This window comes from Mesoplodon bidens, assembly GCF_964165515.1.
Source record: "Mesoplodon bidens genome assembly, chromosome: 18".
Taxonomy (NCBI): Eukaryota; Metazoa; Chordata; class Mammalia; order Artiodactyla; family Ziphiidae; genus Mesoplodon; species Mesoplodon bidens.
The window spans coordinates 37771777-37792486 of record NC_138175.1 but is presented as its reverse complement, the minus strand read 5'-3'; the positions used below and the strand labels follow the sequence as shown (position 1 = coordinate 37792486).

At 46.8% G+C, this 20710-nt stretch overlaps 1 protein-coding gene across 2 annotated transcripts in view; it reads right to left on the bottom strand.

The window, feature by feature from the left end:
* Nucleotides 1–20380, bottom strand: part of MYLK3 (myosin light chain kinase 3) — a 47897-nt gene extending 27517 nt beyond the window's left edge. Inside the window, exons 1-8 of one of the 2 annotated variants that reach the window (XM_081215511.1) lie at nt 19788–20380; nt 13859–13949; nt 12668–13052; nt 3931–4040; nt 3583–3855; nt 2061–2166; nt 1298–1391; nt 773–882 (exon numbers count right to left, since the gene is read on the bottom strand). In XM_081215511.1, the coding sequence (XP_081071637.1) occupies nt 773–882; nt 1298–1391; nt 2061–2166; nt 3583–3855; nt 3931–4040; nt 12668–13052; nt 13859–13949; nt 19788–20258 (1640 nt within the window). In that variant the 5' untranslated portion in view covers nt 20259–20380. Of the gene's footprint in view, nt 1–772; nt 883–1297; nt 1392–2060; nt 2167–3582; nt 4041–12667; nt 13053–13858; nt 13950–19787 lie in introns of both variants that reach the window. The other variant, XM_081215510.1, reaches the window with a different exon arrangement.
* Nucleotides 20381–20710: the final 330 nt, after the last annotated feature.

The window sequence follows — 20710 nt, the reverse complement described above, 5'->3', positions numbered from 1 at the left end:
ATGGGCCAAATGGGAGACTGGGGCTTATCTGCAGTGTTGGTCATCCAGGCTCACTCTGGATACTCACTCTTGATACTCTAGGCCAAGGTTGTAAACTCATTGGCCTACAGGGGCCAATTAGTACCTACATGGCAAGAAGCCTAAATCAGACCAGATGTAAGACAAAACTTTTCTTAGAACACATAGCCCTTAGTCTAACTTCTTTTTCCACTTTTTATAGAGAACTGACAAGACAAATATTTCACTATCCTCAGTCCTACCAGAAGGAAAATAGCAACACAAGCACAATAATAAATGTCCCCTGAGCCCCTGGCCTCAACGTCATGGGTAGCTGGAAGTGATAGGGACTGTAGCAAATGGGAGTTTGATTGCCCCGTCTACAAAGATCAGTTACTATGAGCTCCATCACACCATTTCCAACTGGAAATGTAGATCCAGCATTACTAGATCTTTTATATTTGCAAGAAAAGCTAGACATCTAGGTTTTAATGTGAAATTTCCCAATTTCCAACTAACAACTAAATTTTGTTAACAACTAAATCAAAATTACTAAAAATTGTGTAGGCCAAAACAATATCTGTAGGTCAAATCAGGTTCACTGGCTGCTGGTTTGTGACAAATGGCTTTGTCCTCTGTGCTCTATGTTGGAGGTCAGGCAGAGGAGGTGATGCCTTTCCCTGGGTGTCACTGAGAGGGGAAGGAAAGGGAGAGTTTTGCTGGAATCTCAGCTCCCAGCCCCAATCCGAGCCCTGGCCCCGCCTCCCATGCTCACTACTCCATGACAAGGGTAAAGCTGTTCTTGCTCTCAAAGGCATCGTAGAGCTGGATCAGGTTCACATGGCTGAGCTGGTTCATGATGTTGATCTCGTTCTTCACATCCTCCTTGTGGAGCCGAAGGGGACAGGAGTTTCCAAGAAATGGGTCAGGAAGAGAAGTCAGCTGCCCCTCCCAAGACACACACACCCCCACCCTGCACCCCATTTCCTGTTCTCACACCAGCTTTCCTCAACTCACCACCCACACCAGCTTCTTACAGCAGCAAGGGCCCACCCATTTCACAGATAGGAAACCTGAGGCCCAAAAAGGAACCCTGGAGGTCCAGGAGGACCTGTTGCCCAGGGTTCAAGGTGACCTGCTGACTGGAGTGTGGGAGTCATGGAAAAGAGGCAGGAAAGGTGGCTAGGTTTCCTGCTCAGAGTGGAGGGGCCTGGGGCAGTGTGGGGCCCAGGGTGGCCCAGGGGGAAGTGAAGGAATCCAGGGGCCCGGGACACCCACTGGCCTGGGGCAAAAACCTCACCCGGTCCTTGGCACTCTTCACTTTGATGATCTTGGCCGCCAGCGAGAGGCCCGTGGCCTTCTCCGTGCATCTGTGGACCTGGCCAAACCGGCCCCTGCAGAGATATGATGACAGAGCAGTCTCGGAGCTCCAGAAGCACAACCCGCACGTGGTGGGCCAGCCCCATCCTGGACCCTGGGCTTTCTGGTCCTACCTCTTCTCCGCACACACCACAGGGATTATCCTGCACCCCAGAGTTATCAGTCACCACCCCTACACTACACGGGCTCTGAACCTGGAAAAGAGCTTCTTCACCCATATGTGTGGGCCATTCTGCACCCCAGAGGGTGTCCCCCCAGCCCACAGAACCCAGGTCATCCTGCACCCCAGGTGGTGTCCCCGTCACCCACACCACCTAGGCCACCCTGCACCCCAGGGAGTGTTCTCTCCACCCACACCACCCAGGCCGTCCTGCACCCTAGAGGACATCCCTCTTACCCCACCCCATGTCGGCTCCCGTGCTACCTCCAGTACACGGGTCCCAGGCCCGCACTGTAGGCCCTCCTGCACCCTACACTTCATCTCACTCACACCATGTGGTCCCTCCTGCACTCCGCAGATATCTCCTCACCCACTCTTTGTGAGCTCTCCGTTCACTCTCATGCTGTGCGGGACATCCCACTCCTGGCGGTGGCTCCATCAATCAGTTCCCGAGAACCGTCAGCAGCACCCAGCTGTCCAGTTGCCCCACCCCTTCCCTCATCAAGGCAGAAAGCCAGCTTACCCTCCCAGGACTTCGTGCTGGCACACTGTGTAGCCCGCTGAGGTCGAGGTCTCCCTGACACTCACCACCCGATGCTCGAAGGGGGCTGGCGGGGCTGGACTGTCGTCTGTTCGGGAGACAGCAGCCTGTGAGCCTCCTTCGTGCCGTCCCCACCTCTCAGCTCCCCCCACCCCCAGTCCCAGACCCACTTGGTTCAACAACGGCTTCTGCCAGTTTGTTGGGGACTTATTGAGGGAACACTCAGACTGTTCCAGGGACAACTCCATGACCTCCGCAACCCTGGACCCAGAGCAGGGGAAATACTTCTATTTTCTCTTAGTTTGTCTCACAAGCAACTTTCTGCTCCCCAAAGTAGAAGACTGAATTTGCTTTGAGAGCATATTGTGTATCTTTTTTGTGTCTGCAAAGGTGAGCCCAAGCCCTAGACTACAAGGGGGTAACATTTGCATGGTTGTGTTGTTTCCTGGGCCCCTGGAAAGCCCAGATTCTGGGTGTGTCGCAGAGAATCCACATCCAGAATTCCAGTCTGAAGCCTCCTTCGCTACAAAGTAACTGCCTTCTGTTCCGGAGCCCAACCGTCGGATCCTGGCTCTGTCAGCACTGACCTTGTGACCTTAAATGTGCTTCTCAGCCCCTCCTGTGTTTCACATGTCTCCACTCCACAGGCCTGTGAGGGTAAATGCCACCACAAATGCCCGAGGCTAGGCTCACAGGGAGTCTTCAGCTAACATTGGCTTTATCACCATCTCAAGTCTCAGAAAAGACTCTAAAGTCACAGCCTGCTCTCAGCTGTGTTTCAGGGATTAAGGGAGGCCTATGTTCACATCTGGACCGGGTCATACAAGGGGAGAAGAAGCAGCCAGAGAAGTCAGAGCACAGCACTGGACAACCGTGGAGCCCGGAACTGGCAAGGGGCACCAGGATGACCTGCAGAAGGCTCAGCCCTTCCTCAGGGACCTCCAGAAATTCTGGGACAGGGAGTCACCAAATGGTGGCCTTCCAGCAGCCATATGGGATGAGGGCTCAGACCAACAAGGGTGTGGCCCTAAGGGCTGGAGGAGTTGAGGCCCTTTGGGTCACAGGAACACAAGGATGCCTCCCACCACCACTGGGACAGAAAGCAGGTCAGCAGTTCCTTCCCGATCCTGGATGAGAGTCAGCCCACTGGGTGCAAATGGCTGATAGTGGGTTATATATACCAGTTAATGGATTTGCTTTTTAGCAGGAGCCTTCCCTGTCTCAATCCAGAATGATACCAATAGTATCGGGCAGGCAGGTGGCTTTGAGAAATCCGAGTTGAGCCCCATGGGTTCCCTCCTCTCCAATGGCTAGAGCCAACAAGAGCTCAGCCTGCTGCATCTCCGTGCCTTAGTCTCCAGCCCTGGGATGTGCTGGCAGGCTGTTCCCAGTCTTGGACTCCCCAACACCCACATTCTCTCTCCCTGGGAGCTTCAGGGAGGCCCCCCAGAGTAGGCCTTTCAAACTCACTCACCTCGGGGCACACAGCAATGCCCTCACTTACCCAGAAACAGGCTGCCTGCCTCAGCTCCCGGGGGTGTCCTCCTTCCTGCTTCGGCTCCGCTCGTGCCCCTGGCTGTGCAGTCTTTTCCAGGCTCGGGGTTCCCTGCTCCTGGGCCTGTGTCCTGCTGCGGGCCTGGGGTCCTGGCATCAGCTCCCTTGTCCCTCCAGGCCCTGCTTGGTGCCATGGCGGGCTCGGGCCCAGATCCCTGCTTCTCTTTGTCCTTTGCTCCACAGTCGCTGCTCCGCTTCCACAGTGGGGAAAACACCCCGGCTCCTTTTGGGATATGTTTTCCTGACTCAGTCCCAGGGGCCTGGGGGCAGCACCTGGGCCCAGATGAGTCCTGCTCACCTGGATGGGCAGCTGCTGGAGCCTCTGCAGGGGGCGTGGTTCTGAGGCTGCCGCCTCGTGTCACAAGTAGCTCCCCAGGGGTGTCTGTCTCCTGCACATGGATGGAGATCCTGGGGCAGAGAGAAATGTGGCCCTGAGGTTAAAAGCAAGAACTTGAGTCACAACAGACCTGGGTTCAAATGCCTGCTGCTGCCATTCACTGACCATGGCCTCTTAGCCTCAGTTTTCTCATCTGTTAAAAAGGGCCCTTTGATGGGATTCCCTGGTGGCGCAGTGGTTGAGAGTCCGCCTGCCGATGCAGGGGACACGGGTTCGTGACCCGGTCTGGGAAGATCCCACATGCTGCGGAGCGGCTGGGCCCATGAGCCATGGCCACTGAGCCTGCGCGTCTGGAGCCTGTGCTCCGCAGCGGGAGAGGCCACAACGGTGAGAGGCCCGCGTACCGAAAAAAAAAAAAAAGGGTCCTTTGGGTTGTTATAATAGTAAGAGTTAGCTTGCAGTTGAAACCAGCAGATTCCACTCCCTATCCTTCTCTGCCCAGACAGGACACCAGGGGAGAGGCTGGCTTCAGTGACATACGGTGCCACCAGCTCTCAGGATTCTACTGGATCAGCATCCAGGAAAGACTTGAAGCAACCTGTGTTGGATGGGGCTTGGGAGGAGTGGGGAGGTGGGCACCAGCTCTCTCTGTGGCCCCTTGGAAATGTGCTTCTGCCCCAGGAGGAATGTGGCCGGGAGGCAGGAGACCTGGGCTCTTCCCTCCCTTCTTTGGGCCTCAGTTTCCCTTCCATTAAATGAAGAGAAGGGTGAACCAAGTCAAACATCACACTGAAGCTTCAGGTCAGACACATTTTAGTAAAATCAGGGAATTGCTCATAAGAGTCTGGACTTTCTGTTTCTCCTGAATAAAACAGTCCTGGCTGTGCTGGGCCTGCACACTTACACAGCTGAGGAAACTCTCTGCCTCCCTACAGGCCCCCTGCACCACTGGGCTATGCCACTGAGCCCACTGCATCTATGTGTGCTACCCAGACCAAGTAGCATTGTGGTTTGGGAAGACAGCTGGAGGTCAGAAAGGCCTTCTAAGCCCTGACATTCAGAGGGAAGACCCTGATCCTGGGAGCTTCATACCCTCCCTCTCAGAGTTGCCCCCTGATTGCCCTTCACAACCCCACTGCCGAGGTCTATGAGTGTTGGGGCAGGGGTGAGGGGGTGAGTGTCTGGGATGGACTGAGTCTCAGGAGGGAGCCAGGCAGCCTCCATCCTGGCCATAGTTCTGCCACAGGTTGCTGGACAGGGCTGGGTTTGGGCAAGTCTAGCCTCAGCAACCTCTTCTGTCAAACGGGGACAGTAACACCTCAGAGATGTACTGAGAGTTGACTAAGAAACGAAAGTACAAATGCAGGAGGTTCTAACAGTGAAGCCTAAAATGGTGCAACCACTGTGGAAATCAGTATGGCGGTTCCTAAAAAATGTAAAAATAGAACTACCATATGATCCAGCAATCCCACTTCTGGAAATATATCCAAAAGAATTGAAAACAGAATCTCAAAGAGATTTGCACAGCCATGTTCACAGCAACATTATTCACAACAGCCAAATGTGGAAGCAACCCAAGAGTCCAGTGATGGATGAATGGATTAAAAAATGTAGCATATACATACAATGGAATATTATTCATCCTTAAAAAGGAAGGAAGTTCTGACCTGGATGAACCTTGAGGACTTTATGCTAAGTGAAATAAGCCAGTGACAGAAAGACTGATTCCACATATATGAATGAGTGAATTACATGAAGGACCTACAATAGTCAAATTCATAGCAACAGAAAGTAGAAAGGTGGTTATCATGATCTGGGGTGGAGGTGTTTGATCGTAACAGAGTTTCAGATTTACAAGACAAAAAAGTTCTGGAGATCTGTGTCACAGCAATATGAATATACTTAACACTAGTACACTATACACTTGAAAATGGTTAAGATGGTAAATTTTATGTTATGAGTTTTTAACCATGTTTTTTTAAAAAAATTAAGGCTTTCCCTAGCAGCTGGAGGCCCAGGCCCCTTCTCTGAGCTGCTGCAGGTCCTCTGAGAGCAGTACCTACTTCTGAATGCACCTGGTTCGGCAGCCTGTTCACAGCTAAGCCTTGGGTGGGAGGCAGCAAAAGTCCCCCAACACTCCCTCAGGAGTGAGTACGGGTTGGTGATGACAGGGTAGGACGGGAAGGGTGGCATCCAAGCCCAGCTCAGCCCTTGTCTTAACCAAGGGACATGGGAAACTGCAGGAAGCCAGTTCCTGGAAGAATATCCAGGTAACCAGGTAGCCAGCTAAGAAGGCCAACAGTCATTGAGTTCCTCTTGGTCTTCATACCTGGGGGCATGGGATGACCCCAAGGTACTGCCATGCATTCCCATGCCACTCTGAGTGTCTAAGGCTTCCCCACTTCCTGCACAGCACACCCAGGGCAGGCATTGCTAATTGATTGCAGCACTCTGTTCCACCAAGTCCAGCAAGGGCCCAAGGATCCTCTACACAGGCAGCCACTGCCAATCACAGCCAATCCATTTTCCTCAAGATATACCCATGTGCTAGGTGAGGGAGGGTAGGCAGTGATCGCCCCACTTCCTGAGCCCAGTCTGGTGTCTGAAATTCAACTCAGGGTTGAAACTGACACAAAGACCTTTCCCCCTCACCCAGAATACTTTTAGGGCCCCTAACAAGTTCATGGAAAGTTCATCCCCACCCTAGGTTCCACATTTAGAGCCTTGGCCAGGATCCAAGGATGCCTGCCAGGAATCCCTCCCTCCAGCTGTTTAGGTCTCCTGGGGACTCATATTTCCTTCCAAAACAAAGGCAGAAAAAGGACTGGGCTTCCCTGCCAGCCACCACAGCATACACAGACACCAGCTCCTCTCCCTGAGCCAGGCCTTGGGGGACTCAGTATAGATCAGGACAGTCAAGGGCAGGTGCAGAAGGGCACCGGTCCCCTTAGAGAAAGGCCCAGGAAGCAGAGTGCCCTTCAGTGGGCTGCCTGGGGCCAGGATGCCCTGCCCCTGGAGAACACTGCTGGAAAACACAGGGCTAGGTAGGACCTGACAGTCAGCAGTTCTGGCTGTTCATTTTCCTGCACCATGTCTGCTGAGGGCAGGTCATGAGACTGAGTCCTGAGAGTTAGGACACAGCCCCACTTCCAGAGCTCCAAGCATAATCTTTCTGAAAGCCCCTGGATTGATTCAGCCCATACCAACCTCCCACCTCTGAACACCCATCATTCTCTCCCCATTATAGTATTTAGGACTTAACTAAATGCTGACCTGAAAAAACAGGATTGCGCAGTGGTTAGAGGCACAGATTCTGGAGTCCAAAAACCTAGATCCATCCTCTTAAATTTTTTGAGAATTGCTCTGTGGCCTAGCATGTGATCTATCCTGAAGAACATTCCATGTGTACTTGAAAAGAATGTGTATTTATTTATTTATCTATTTATTTATGGCTGTGTTGGGTCTTTGTTGCTGTGTGCAGGCTTTCTCTAGTTGCAGGGAGTGGGGGCTACTCTTCATTGCAGCATGCAAGCTTCTCATTGCGGTGGCTTCTCTTATTGCGGTGGCTTCACTTGTTGCGGAGCACAGGCTCTAGGCACACGGGTTTCAATAGTTGTGGCTCATGGGCTCTAGAGCACAAGCTCAGTAGTTGTGGCACACGGGCTTAGTGGCACGTGGGGTCTTCCCAGACCAGGGCTCAAACCCATGTCCCCTGCATAGGCAGGCAGATTCTTAAACATTGCACCACCAGAGAAGTCCTGAATGTGTATTCTTATATCAAGCATTTTTTCCAGCTACAGTGGTATGAAATCAGAAATCAATTACAGAAAGAAAAATGGAACAAGAACAGATATGTGGAGACTAAACGACATGCTACTAAAAAACCAATGGGTCTGGGCTTCCCTGGTGGCGCAGTGGTTGAGAGTCCACCTGCCGATGCAGGGGACAAGGGTTCGTGCCCCAGTCCAGGAAGATCCCACATGCTGTGGAGCGGCTGGGCCCGTGAGCCATGGCCGCTGAGCCTGCGTGTCCAGAGCCTGTGCTCCGCAACAGGAGAGGCCACAACAGTGAGAGGCCCCCGTACCGCAGAAAAAAAAAAAAAAAAAACCCAATGGGTCAATGATGAAATCAAAGAGGAAATCAGAAAATACCTTGAGACAAATGAAAATGAAAACACAACACTCCAAAACCTGTGGGATGCAGTAAAAGCAGTTCTAAGAGGGAAGCTGATAGCAATACAGGCTTTCCTCAAGAAACAAGAAAAACATCAAGCAACCTAAACTACCACCTAAAGGAATTAGAAAAAGAAGAACAAAGAAGTCCCAAAGTCAGCAGAAGGAAAGAAAAAATAAACATTAAAGAGAAAATAAATAAAATAGAGATCAAAACACAATAGAAAAGATCAATGAAACCAAGAACTGTTTTTTTGTAAAGACAAACAAAATTGATAAACTTTTAATCACACTAATCAAGAAGAAAGGAGAGAGGACCCAAATAAACAAAATAAGAAATGAAAGAGGACAAGGTCCTACTGTAGAGCACAGAGAACTATATTCACTATCCTATGATAAACCATAGTGGAAAAGAATATTTTTTAAAAGAATGTATATATATATAACTGAATCACTTTGCTGTATATATATGCATAACTGAATCACTTTGCTGTACAGCAGAAAGTAACACAACATTGTAAATCAACTATATTTCAATTAAAAAACAAACAAGAAAAGAAATGAAAGAGGGTAAATAACAACCAATACCACAGAACTACAAAAAATCATAAAAGAATACTATGAACAGTTATATGTGAACAAATTGAACAACCTAGAACAAATTTCTAGAAACATACAACCTGCCAAGACTGAATCAAGAACAAACAGACAATTTGAACAGACTGATCACTAGTAGTGAAACTGAATTTGTAATTTAAAAAAAAAACTCCCAGCAAACAAAAGTCCAGGGTTGGACAGCTTCACAGGGTAATTTTCTTTTGTGTTCTATAAAAAAGAACTAGTGCTTATTCTTTTCAAACTAGTCCAAAAACTTGAAGAGGATGGAACACTCTCAAATGAATTCTATGAGGCCACCATTACCCTGATACCAAAATCAGAAAAAGACACTACAACAAAAGCAAATTATAGGCCAGTATCTTTGATGAAAATAGATGCAAAAATCCTCAACAAAATATTAGCAAACTAAATCCAACAATATATAAAAAGGATCGTAAACAATGATCAAGTGGGATTTATTCCAGGGACCCAAGGATGGTTCAATATTCACAAATCAATCAATGTGATACATCATACTAACAAAGGGAAGGATAAAAATCACATGATCATCTCAATAGATGCCTAAAAAACATTTGACAAACTTCAACACCCACTCATTATAAAAAACTATCATCAAAGTGGGTATAGAGAGAACACATCTCAACATAATAAAGGCCATTTATGACAAACTCAGAGCTAACATCACACTCAGTGGTGAATAGCTAAAAGTCTTTCCTCTGAATTCAGGAACAAGACAAGGATCCCACTCTTTCCACTTGTATTTAACATAATATTGGAAGACCTAGCCACAGCAATCAGACAAGAAAAAGAAATAAAAGGCACCCAGATTGGAAGGAAAGATGTAAAACTGTTGCTATTTGCAGATGACATGATACTTTAAATAGAAAACCCTAAAGTCTCCATCTGAAAACTATAAAACAAATAAACAAACAATAAAACATATAAAACTATAAAGCAAATAAACTATAAAAACTAATAAACAAATTAAATGAAATTGCCAGACACTAGATTAGTATACAGAAATCTGTTGCTTTTCTATACACTAATGTTGAACTATCAGAAAGAGAAAGTAAAAAACAATCCCTTTTAAAATCACATTTTTAAAATGCCTAGGAAGGAACTTAACAAAGAAGGTGAAAGACCTATATACTGAAAACTATAGAACATTGATGAAGGAAATTGAAGATGATACAAAGAAATGGAAAGATATCCCGTGCTCTTGGATTGGAAGAATTAATATTGTTAAAATGGCCATACTACTCAAAGCAATCTACAGATTTAATGAAATCTTTATAAAAATACCCATGACATTTTTTACAGAATGAGAACAAATAATCCTAAAGTTCATATGGAAACACAAAAGACCTAAAGTGCCAAAGCAATCTTGATAAAAAAAGAACAAAGCTGGAGGTATCACCCTCCCAGACTTCAGGCTATATTACAAAGCTACAGTAATCAAAACATCATGGTACTGGCACAAAAAACAGACACATAGATCAATGGAACAGAACAGAGAGTCCAGAAATAAACGCATGCACCTATGGTCAATTAATCTATGACAAAAGAGGCAAGAATATACAACGGGGAAAAGACAGCCTCTTTGATAAACACTGTTGGGAAAACTGAACAGCTACATGCAAAAGAATCAAACTAGACTATTTTCTCACACCATATAATAAAAAAAACCCAAAATGGATTAAAGACCTAAATATAAGACCCCAAACCATAAAACTCCTGGAAAAGAATGTTCAGTCAGAACAGCCCATGATGTAAATCATAGTAACTGTTTTTTTTGTATCTGTCTCCTAAGTCAAAAGAAATAAAAGCAAACAAACAGGGCCTAATTAAACTTAAAAGCTTTTTCACAGCAAAAGAAAAATGAAAAAATGAAAAGACATTGAAAAAATAAAAAGACAACCTACTGAATGGGAGAAAATATTTGCAGATGACATGACCAACAAGGGGTTAATATCCAAAATATATAAACAGCCCATATAGTTCAATATGAAAAAAACAAAAAAGCCAATGAAAAAATGGGCAGAAGACCTGAATAGACACTTCTCCAAAGAAGACATACAGATGGCCAAAAAGCACATGAAAAGATGCTCAACATTGCTAATTATTAGAGAAATGCAAATCAAAACAACAATGAGATATCACCTCACACCTGTCAGAACAGCTATCATCAAAAAGACTACAAATAGGGACTTCCCCAGTGGCACAGTGGTTAAGAATCCACCTGCCAATGCCAGGGACACGAGTTCGATCCCTGGTCCGGGAAGATCCCACATGCTGTGGAGCAACTAAGCCTGTGCACCACAACTACTGAGCCTGCACTCTAGAGCCCACGAGCCACAACTACTGAGCCCATGAGCCACAACTACCGAAGCCCACGCACTCTAGGGCCCGCATGCCGCAACTATTGAGTCCCCATGCTGCAACTACTGAAGCCCGCAAGCCTAGCGCCCGTGCTCCACAACAAGAGAAGCCACCACAATGAGAAGCCTGCACACTGCAACAAAGAGTAGCCCTTGCTTGCCACAACTAGAGAAAGCCTGCATGCAGCAACGAAGACCCAACACAGCCAAAAAAAAAGACTACAAATAACAAATGTTGGCAAGGATGTGGAGAAAAAGGAACCTTTGTACACTGTTGGTGGGAATGTAAATTGGTGCAGTGTCTATGAAAAACAGTATTGAGGTGCCTCAAAAAGCTAAAAACAGAACTACCATATGACTCAGCAATTCTAATCTTGGGTATATATCCAGAAAAAAACAAAATCATTTATTTAAAAAGATACATGTGCCCCAATGTTCATGGCAGCACTATTTATAGCCAAGATATGGAAGCAAACCAAGTGTCCATCAACAGATGAATGGATAAAGAAGACATGGTATATACAGATAATGGAATATTACTCAGCCATAAAAAAGAATGAAATTCTGCCATTTGCAGCAACATGGATACAACTAGAGAATATTATGCTTAGTGAAATAAGTCAGACAGAGAAAGAATTACTGTATGATATCACTTATATGTGAAATCTAAAAAATAATACAAATGAAGGTATATAGCAAAACAGAAACAGACTCATAGATACAGAGAACAAACTACTGGTTACCAGTGGGGAGAGTGAAGTGGGGAGTTGCTCATTAGGGTACACCTACCATGTATAATCTAGATTAACAACAAGGATATATTGTATAACCCAGGGAATTATAGTCATTATCTTATAATAACTTTTAATGGAGTATAAACTATAAAACTTCTGATCCCTATGCTGTATACCTGAAACTAATAAAATATTGTAGATCAACTATACTTCCGTAATAAACGAACAAACACCTGGATTCAGATTCCAGCTCTATGAATCCCTAGCTGTGTGGCCCTGGGCAACCTGACCCTGTGTCATCATGAGTAAACCAGGGACACCAACCACACTTGCCTCCTGGGGAGGTTGTGAGAATAAAACGAGATGATGTCTGTGAAATGCTCAGCCAATGACTGGCACCTGGGATGTGTTCAGTGAACACTTTTAAGTATTATTATAGCTACTACTATTGCTCTCAGTCTTGTTCCACATGGGACTCACCTGGGGAGCTTTAAAAACAAACAAATAAACAAAAAAACAATGCTTGAGCCTCACTCCAGACTGAATAACTCAGAACCTCTGGGCATTCGTATCTAAAAAATTCCTTCCAGTAATTCTAATGGGTGCCAGGTAAGAACCAGTGCTCTAAGCTCCCGAAAGCAGGGCCTCGGCCTTCTCCTGTCTTCTCGTCTCGAGGCTAGCCAGAGCTGCACACACTGTGGACACTCAAACAGGAGCAGCTGGCCCCTTAGCAGGCCCCAGCCCAGGAGCTGCAGTTAATTCCTTCCCTTGCCCAGCTTGGAGGCACATCCCTTACCTTGGAGGTGTTTCTCCACCACCGTGAGCTGACTTGGCCTGGGCTGGCAGCGCTGGAGTCAGCCTCATGCCCTCCTCCGAGGGCCGAGGGTCAGGCCTACTGGATGATGTTCCTCGTCCTGCACCCGATGCAGCCTCCTGGCCGGTGGGAGCCTCACTGACCCTTTCAGACACCACAGACAATTCCAGGCCCGTTCTGGGGTTCTCGCTGGATGCTACAGGAGCTTTGGCTTCCACCTCTGAGCGTACCTGGGCTGGGCCAGGAACTCCGTCTCCCTGCCCTGGTGAGGCCTCTGCCTGGGTAAGGAGGTCAGCTCCTATCCCCGAAGCACTGATGGGGGGCAACCTCTCCACTGTCCCCTCTGGCAGGTCCACCTTCTGGCTCTCTATAGGAAAATAAGCAGGATAAAAATGCTCTCCTATATAGAAGAACCTATCCCAAAGGTATCCTGAAAAATATGTAGAAGACCATTCAGTGCACCAGGTTTATAATAGGCAGACTGGAAATAACACAAGTGACCATCAGGAGAGGGTTGGTTGACTAAACCAGGGCCGCCCAGGCATAAACAAGGAGAAACGGATATCTCCATATGCGGCTATGGAGTGATCTCAGGATATACAGTGGAGAAAAGCAAGGAGGAGAAGTGTGTGGTATGCTTCTGTTTGTCTAAGAAGGAAGGCTGTGTGTATGTGAGCATGCACATGTGTGTGTATGTGAGCACGCATATGTGTGTGTATAACCACTTATAATGTGGTCTAAAGAGACTGGACCTCAAAGGAAAGATAAGACAAAAACTTTTTTACATAGTTACCTATGCAGGGGAGAAAATAGGATGCAGGGAACATGCATAGAAGCTAGACTTCTCTTAATATACCTTGTTTTGTCAATTTGACTTTGGAACCATGTAAATATTATGCAAGATTATAAAAGAAAATTAACTTTAAAAACTTTAAAGTTGGCTAAGTGCTTAAAAAAACTGATCCATAAAAATTTAAAGCAAAGTGAAATAAACAGCAATACAGAATGGAATAAGCATAAAGGACAAAAAGAACTGCAAAAAAAAAAGAGGAAGAAGAATAAGTTTCAGCAGTTTTTCAGTAATCATATTAGGGTGGTGGTGGTGGTGGTGGTGGTAGTTTTATTCTGCAATTAGGTGTGCAGGCGGGATAAAGCCAACGGGGCCCCACTCACCTTCCCAAGGTCCCTTGAGCTCGGCTTGCACGCCTCTGGTGCTCAGCGTGTGCTTTGGTTTTGCTCCTTTCTCTTCTACTCGCTCTTTGTTCTAAAAGAATAACCATAAAAACTAGCATCATCATCAACATCATCGTTCAGGCCACAAACATTTGTTGAGCACCTACCTTGTGCTTGAAATAGAAGAATTTAGGTTATTTCTTAGTCTCAGAGTAATACTAGAGGGTACATATTACTATTGTCATTTTAGACATAAGAATCCTGAGGCTTTCCCAAGGTCACCAAGTCCTTTCTAATGGGTCACCGTAGTGCAAGTAAGGGGCAGACCTAGCCCCTGACAGGGTGATCTAAACAGACCAGACCTGAAAATACTAGACGAGGCATGGAAAATAAATTTAAGGTGTCAATTTAAATCAATCAGTCATGGCTATTACAGTGTTGGCTTGAGTTGGATACTGAGGTCAGATAAATCTATGCTTGCAGGGGGAGAGTGCCACTATCAATTAATAATGTCTGCTTGGGAGCTAGGTGGGTGGATCCCAAGGTTGCCTCTTTGCAGTACAGGACCCTTGAACCAGACTTGCTGGGTTTAAACCCCACCTTCACCACTTGGCCAAGATCCTTAACTTCTCTGCATCTCACTTTCCTCATCTGTAAAATGGGGAGAATAATATTATCTACTCGTAGAGCTAGCAGGAGGATTGAGGGAGTTAATTGGTGGAATTTCCTGAGAAGTGCTCCCAGCACGTGGTAAGTGCTCTAAATAGCTCAGATGATTTTGTGTTGTCTGAGACAGAGCAGATCATGTAAGGACACTCGGAGCCCACCCAGTGAGGCTCTCAGCAGGTCTTCCTGAACTGAATGGTCCACACCAGTCCAGTGCATACGCTCATGCCCCTGAAATCATCCGGAGCACTCAGTATTTCCAAATGCAAATATTTCTAGGTGGCCTGACCCTTGCTGGGCCCCCCTGGTATTTCTGAGCCTTTGACTGATATGGCCCCTAAGATTCCTCCTGGCACTTGTCACAGAAGTGGGTCTGGTCTCAGGCCAGAGACTGAAGGCCCTTTCTCCTGCCTTGGCCACAGAGGCCCCAACTGGGAGGCCAGAGTCCAAAAAGAGCTCGCATTTTTTTTTGGCTTGCATAGAATCTAAAATTTTTAAATTTGTTACCACCATTTTAAATCTAGGAGATTTTTACATCAAAATTCTAAGTTCCATTTGGGGGTTATAGAATTGTTCTACATTTTGATTGTGGTGGTAGTTATTAGGGTGTATACATTTGTTGAACTATATACTTAAATTGTGCATACTTAGTGTGTGTATGTACAGTTTATTGTATGTAAATTATACCTTAATAAAACTGATTAGAAAAATTCTAGGTTCCCAGCTTCTCTTGAAAAAGAAAATCAGAAGATCTGGGAATTCCAGGCCCATATGGCAAAAATCAGCTGGAGCAATTCCCACCATAGTGCTCACCTCTCTTGCGTGTCTCCCTGACACTAAGGATGGAGGTTACATTTGCTACCAAATCAGGTCCAGCTGCTTTTTCCTCAAAATGCAATACTTGAGAGAGGAAAATGTTGGTAGAAAGGAAAGTTACTTTTAATCAGAATGCTGGCAATCTGGGGGGATGGTGGACTCAGCGTCCCCCAAAAACCGCCTCCAAAGAATCTGCTCAGCCATGACATTTTTTAAAGGGAAAGAGGGAAGTAATCTCAGTTAATCAGAGTTGTCGCCATCCCCCAGTGTATGAAGGCTTGTCATGCAGGCTTGTTGATGCTATCTTGTTCACAGTTTGTTCACACAGTTTGTGAGATTACTGAAGGGGAAGCTAGGGAAGAGATCTGGTCTTTTGTTAGTTACTTATTATTCATTTCTACTTCTTTGATTTACAGAAAGAACTGACATGTTAGGCAAGGTATTGTGTGATCAAAAGATTTGAAAGTTGTGCTTGGGCCAGAGGTGAGTAGAGCATGGGGGTGCCTGGTTTAAGGTTAGTGACAAGACAAAAGGGGCCTCCTGCAAAGAGCTCTTTCCTGCCAAAAGCTGCTTACAAATCCCCACTTGTCAGAACATCATTCCATTTCTATGGGATTATGGGCAAAGGTCCATCTTCTGTAGCTACTTCGTGCTGACAAGGGCGCCGTATTCTTAGAGTGGAAGATGTCGGCATGGGTCTGCAGCATCTCTTTGCTGTCAAGTGTAGTTGCCCATTTACTTATACGGGCAGAAGAAGCTACAATTATGTTGATGCCCACAAAGATATAGATTATTATGAGCAATAGTATCCCATCCTCTTGAGGCCAGTTCTTGAAATTTTGCTAGCCATAGATTCAGTGCTGCTCAAGATGGAGCTTAAGTCATGGCTGCAGTCTGGTCATCATGTAGTTAGCTTTTTCCCTCTGGTGGCAGTTACAGTATCTGTAAAACAACTCAGGAATGTGCATCAGACACTGAGTCTTTGACTCTGTTGTCCTAATCATTAGCTGCTTGGGCCTGCTCTTTTGTGACTCGGGGAGGCCTGGGAGACTTCAGCTTTTCTACAAACAAGAGGCAGGGGACGTGGAGGGGCCTTTGTACTGGAGTGGGGGTGGGGGGTGGCACATAGGGTTCTGCTTGGTTCCAGGTTGTTTCCACTGTTTTTCCTATGCTGTGCCCACTTCTCTCAGTCCTGTTTCCTGCTCATGTCTTTGGGATTCCAGGACAGTAAGATTTGCCCTCTTAATGGTAACAACATAACACATGGAAACACTTAATAAATAAATGCTAGCTGCTGTCATCGTGATTATCACCAGCATCAATGTGACGCGGATGCCCTGCTCTGCAGAGACCTGTCCTTTTGTCTCTTTCTACAAACTCTGTCCTGCCACCCCCATAGTTGGGGGAACTGAAAGCATTATCACGGCTGCCTCCTGTTTCACCCACCAGTAGAGAAAGACTTGAACAGACTGTCCTTTGGTAGACCTTGTGGGGCTCAGACTGTCCTCTCCCTCCCTTTGTCTTTGGTGGAGAGAGGCGTGCGCGTGCGCGCACACACACACACACACACACACACACACAAACACACACACATGCAGAGCTGGGTTTCGACTTCAAGGCTCAAACTTTTGGTTCCTGCCTTGCCCGATGCATCCAGAAGAAAAAAGATAGATCCCAAACGCCTAGGCACCTGGAGGACTGATGCCTTCTGAGCAGCTTGACTGTGATTCTGCGCATCCTGGCTGAGCCTGACCCTGTCCGTGAGAGAGCACGTGGCTTTCAGTAACAATCTGATTCATTGTTACAACCAAACGAAGTGCCACTGGGCACTCCAGACCTGAGGAGGAGCTTCCTGAAGTCCTGGCAGCCAGTGCTAAGGCTGAATTCAATTCCACAAATTGCTATGCCCCTACTCTCCTAGGAAATACAAAGAGGATCTCCAGAAAGTCTCCACAATGCACTGCTTTCAGCATTACTGTGTGTTAAATAGCTGGGGCTTGGTCACAGCTGTCTAATGGCCAGCCCTGCCAGCACACAGAGGGAAGCAGAGGCCTCACAGTCAGCAAGGAGCTGACAGCCTGACTGGGAGACTAGATCTAGCCCTTTACATAGTTACTGGGATGTGTATTAAACACCAAGACCGGAAGAGAGATCAATCACGTGCCAGATCAATCACAGGCAAGAACTATGGCAAGAACTCAGAAAACAGAAAATTCCATGACTTCACCCTATCCAGAAATGCCTAAATATCTGCAACACTTATGACAGCTGATTTCACTAATATATGAAGAATTCTTACAAATCAAGAAAAAGGCAAAAAAAAAAAAAAAAAAAAGAAATAGAGGGAAAAGGGCAAGAGCAAATTAAAACTACAATGAGATATATCATTCTGTCTACTTTTGTTTATGTTTGAAATTTTTCATAATAAAAAGGTTCTTTTTAATTTTAAGAATTTTTTTTTAAAAGTTAGCTTTAAGAGACATATAACCAATTGCCTTATTTGGATTTTAACTCAAATAAACAAATTATAAAAATAAATAAATAAGGTATAAGCCGATCAGGGACATTTGAACGCTGACTTGTAATATCAAGTTACCATTCACATTTTAGATCATGATAATCTTTTTTAAAAGAGTCCTTATGTTTTAGATATATGTGCTGAAATGCTTATGGAAGAAATAATCCATTATCTCAGATTTTCCTCAAAATAATCTGGAAAGGGGGAAGTGGGTGGGAAACATCAGCCTCCAGTTATGGGCTCACAGGGTTCATTGTTCTAATCTCTATTTTTATAAATGTTTGACACTTTTTATACTAAAATATTTTTTTAAAAACACATGCTTAATAAGATGTTTTCATCCGCCAGACAGGCAAAGAGTCAAAAACTGGATAATATGCTTTGTTAGCAAAAATGGGGCAACAAGCATTCCCATACGTTATTGAATTAGAATAACTTCTTTGAAGGTTGGTTTGGCTTCATTTATTGTATAAATTTACCCTTTGGTTTAGCATTGCCACTTCTAGGAGTGTGTCATATAGATAAACTCACACTTCCATGGTTAGTCACTGCATCATTATTTATAATAGCTAAAAATGAGAAACAATATAAACAAACAATGATATGGGACTGATTAACAAATTAGACATCCTCAAAAATAGAGCTCTCTGCAATTTAAAGAACAAGAACGAGGAAGCTTTCTAGCTATAAATATGAAACAATGCCCTAAATATATTAAGTTAAAAAAAAATCCAGGCCAGTACAATGTGAGTAATATTTGAGTTAAAACGAAACAAAACAAAGAGGGTGGTGTGTATACCAATGTGCTTGTAGATAAACAGACTCTATCTGGAAGGTTTCACAGGAGACTGGTTCCTATGATTGTCTGGGGAGGAGGGTTGTCCCGGGGCCTGGGGGGATGCAGTAGGAGGGAGAATGTTTTCTTACCATGAGCATAAATTAGATTTATTTTCTGTTTTAAAGCTGAGGTTGGTTATCATTGTCAAGAGCAGAAGGTCACATCTCCCCTGCAGGCCTGACTCTCAGGGGTGGTGCAGAAAGCAGGGAGCTGGGGTGGGAGGGGCCAGCTCTGGAGAAGCAGCCGAGCGGGGAGGGAAGGGATCTGCAGAGCGAGTTCTGGCCTGGCTGGGGAGGGGGAGGGAAGGCAAACTCCTGCAGCCTTGCCTCTGAAAGCCTCAGTCTCTGACAGAGTTTAAGCACGGACTCCATGCTGAGGGGAAGCTGCAGAGATCTGAAAGGGTGGCTCCAGGCCATCTGAGTGTTGCTAGGTGGCTTACCCTCCCTGTTCCCAGTGTTGCCTCTACACACACCACACACACACACCACACACACACACACACTCACACACACCCCAGCCAAGCTTCTATTAGCCAGTGGGTCTGATTATGCAACCCTTGGGAACAGCCGCTCCCAGAAATGCCACACTCCACCCCCAGGCTCCGGCTCCCGCCTGTGTCCCCCACTGGGTCACTGTCAACACTCATCTCCCCACTGGCAGCTGCACACTCCGCCCACTTGGGGACAACGCACAGGGCTGGGGACAGGAAGGGAGGGAGGTCTGGGTTTCTGAAGGGGGCTCTGTCAGGGTAAACTGAGCGCTCCCCACCTCTCTCCCACCCCAGGTGTAAGGAGAAAAGAAGTTCCTGGGATGTCAAAGGAGTGTAACTGCCCTCCTCTCCCTAATGGCTCATTTGTCCCCCACTTCTAGGCTCCCTGCACAGCCCAGGGCCCCACAGAGGCACTGCCTCTCCCTTTCCCTGGGAGAAATCCATCTGTCCTTGTTCCCATCAACAGGTCACGCAGGAGGCACAAGAGGGGACAACAGCCCTCCAGCTCTCCTAAGACTAGCTTCCTGTCTGGTCTCCCCACCAGGGACCTGAGCCTCCCTTCCAGCCAGAAGGGCACCGGGGCAGGGCAGCAGGAACCAACCTCCGCAGGGCTGTCGGCCAGACTTCCCTTCCGCCAGGGGACACTCCCTTGCATGATAAAATCCACCACCTTCGAGTTCTGGAGCACGGCCCCCAACAAAGCTATGGCCTTGTCCACAGCCACCACCATCCGGAAGAGGGCTTCTAGCCTGGCGCCCTGCTGGGCGACATCCTGCCGCCCGGCCCTCACCAGCTCCAGGACCTCCGGCCACCCAGCCTGCATGTCAGTGGGGGGAGTGCGGTCGGCCCCAGCTGGGCCCAGAATATGGGAGGTCTCCAGCCGGTGCAGGCCTTGCTCCAGGTGGCCCATGCCTCGGTACACGCATTGCAGTTTCTCCATGACGTCTTCTTGGAAATTTAAGAGTTTGTCAACCTTCTCATCCAGCACGTTAAGCTTTTGGTCCATGGTGGTTAAGCAGGCCTTGCCCAGCCCCGGCAGCCCCGGCAAACTCTCCTTGGGGGCTCCTGACATCCTGATGAAGATTGCCAAGGGTGAGGAATCGGAAGAGCCGCAGACCTCTGGCTTTCACTTGGGCAGCGGTGTCTGGAAGTTCATTGTTCTTTAGCTAAGGCTCACCTGGGTTGTTCAGGGTGCCCAGAGGACCAGACTCTCTCCAAGCCGTTGCCTTTGCTTATCTCCCACTCTGCCGTGGCCATGAGTGACAGGCTGGGCTTGGCCCAGGCCCTTCCCCTTGGGGGCCCCTTTGACATCACAGCAGCATTTAACATTCCTCTCTGAGAGGCTGTTGATGGGCAAATATGTTAAGAATCTGCCCAGGGCAGACCGAGTTCGTGTAGCTGAAACTAAAGGTTAGAAGAAAAGGGATCCTTTAGGTAACATCCTGATAGCTGGACTCTACGAGGGGGCCTCAGGGATACCAGGACAGAGTAAGGGCTTGAGGTCCAAAGCACTGAGAAGCAGAT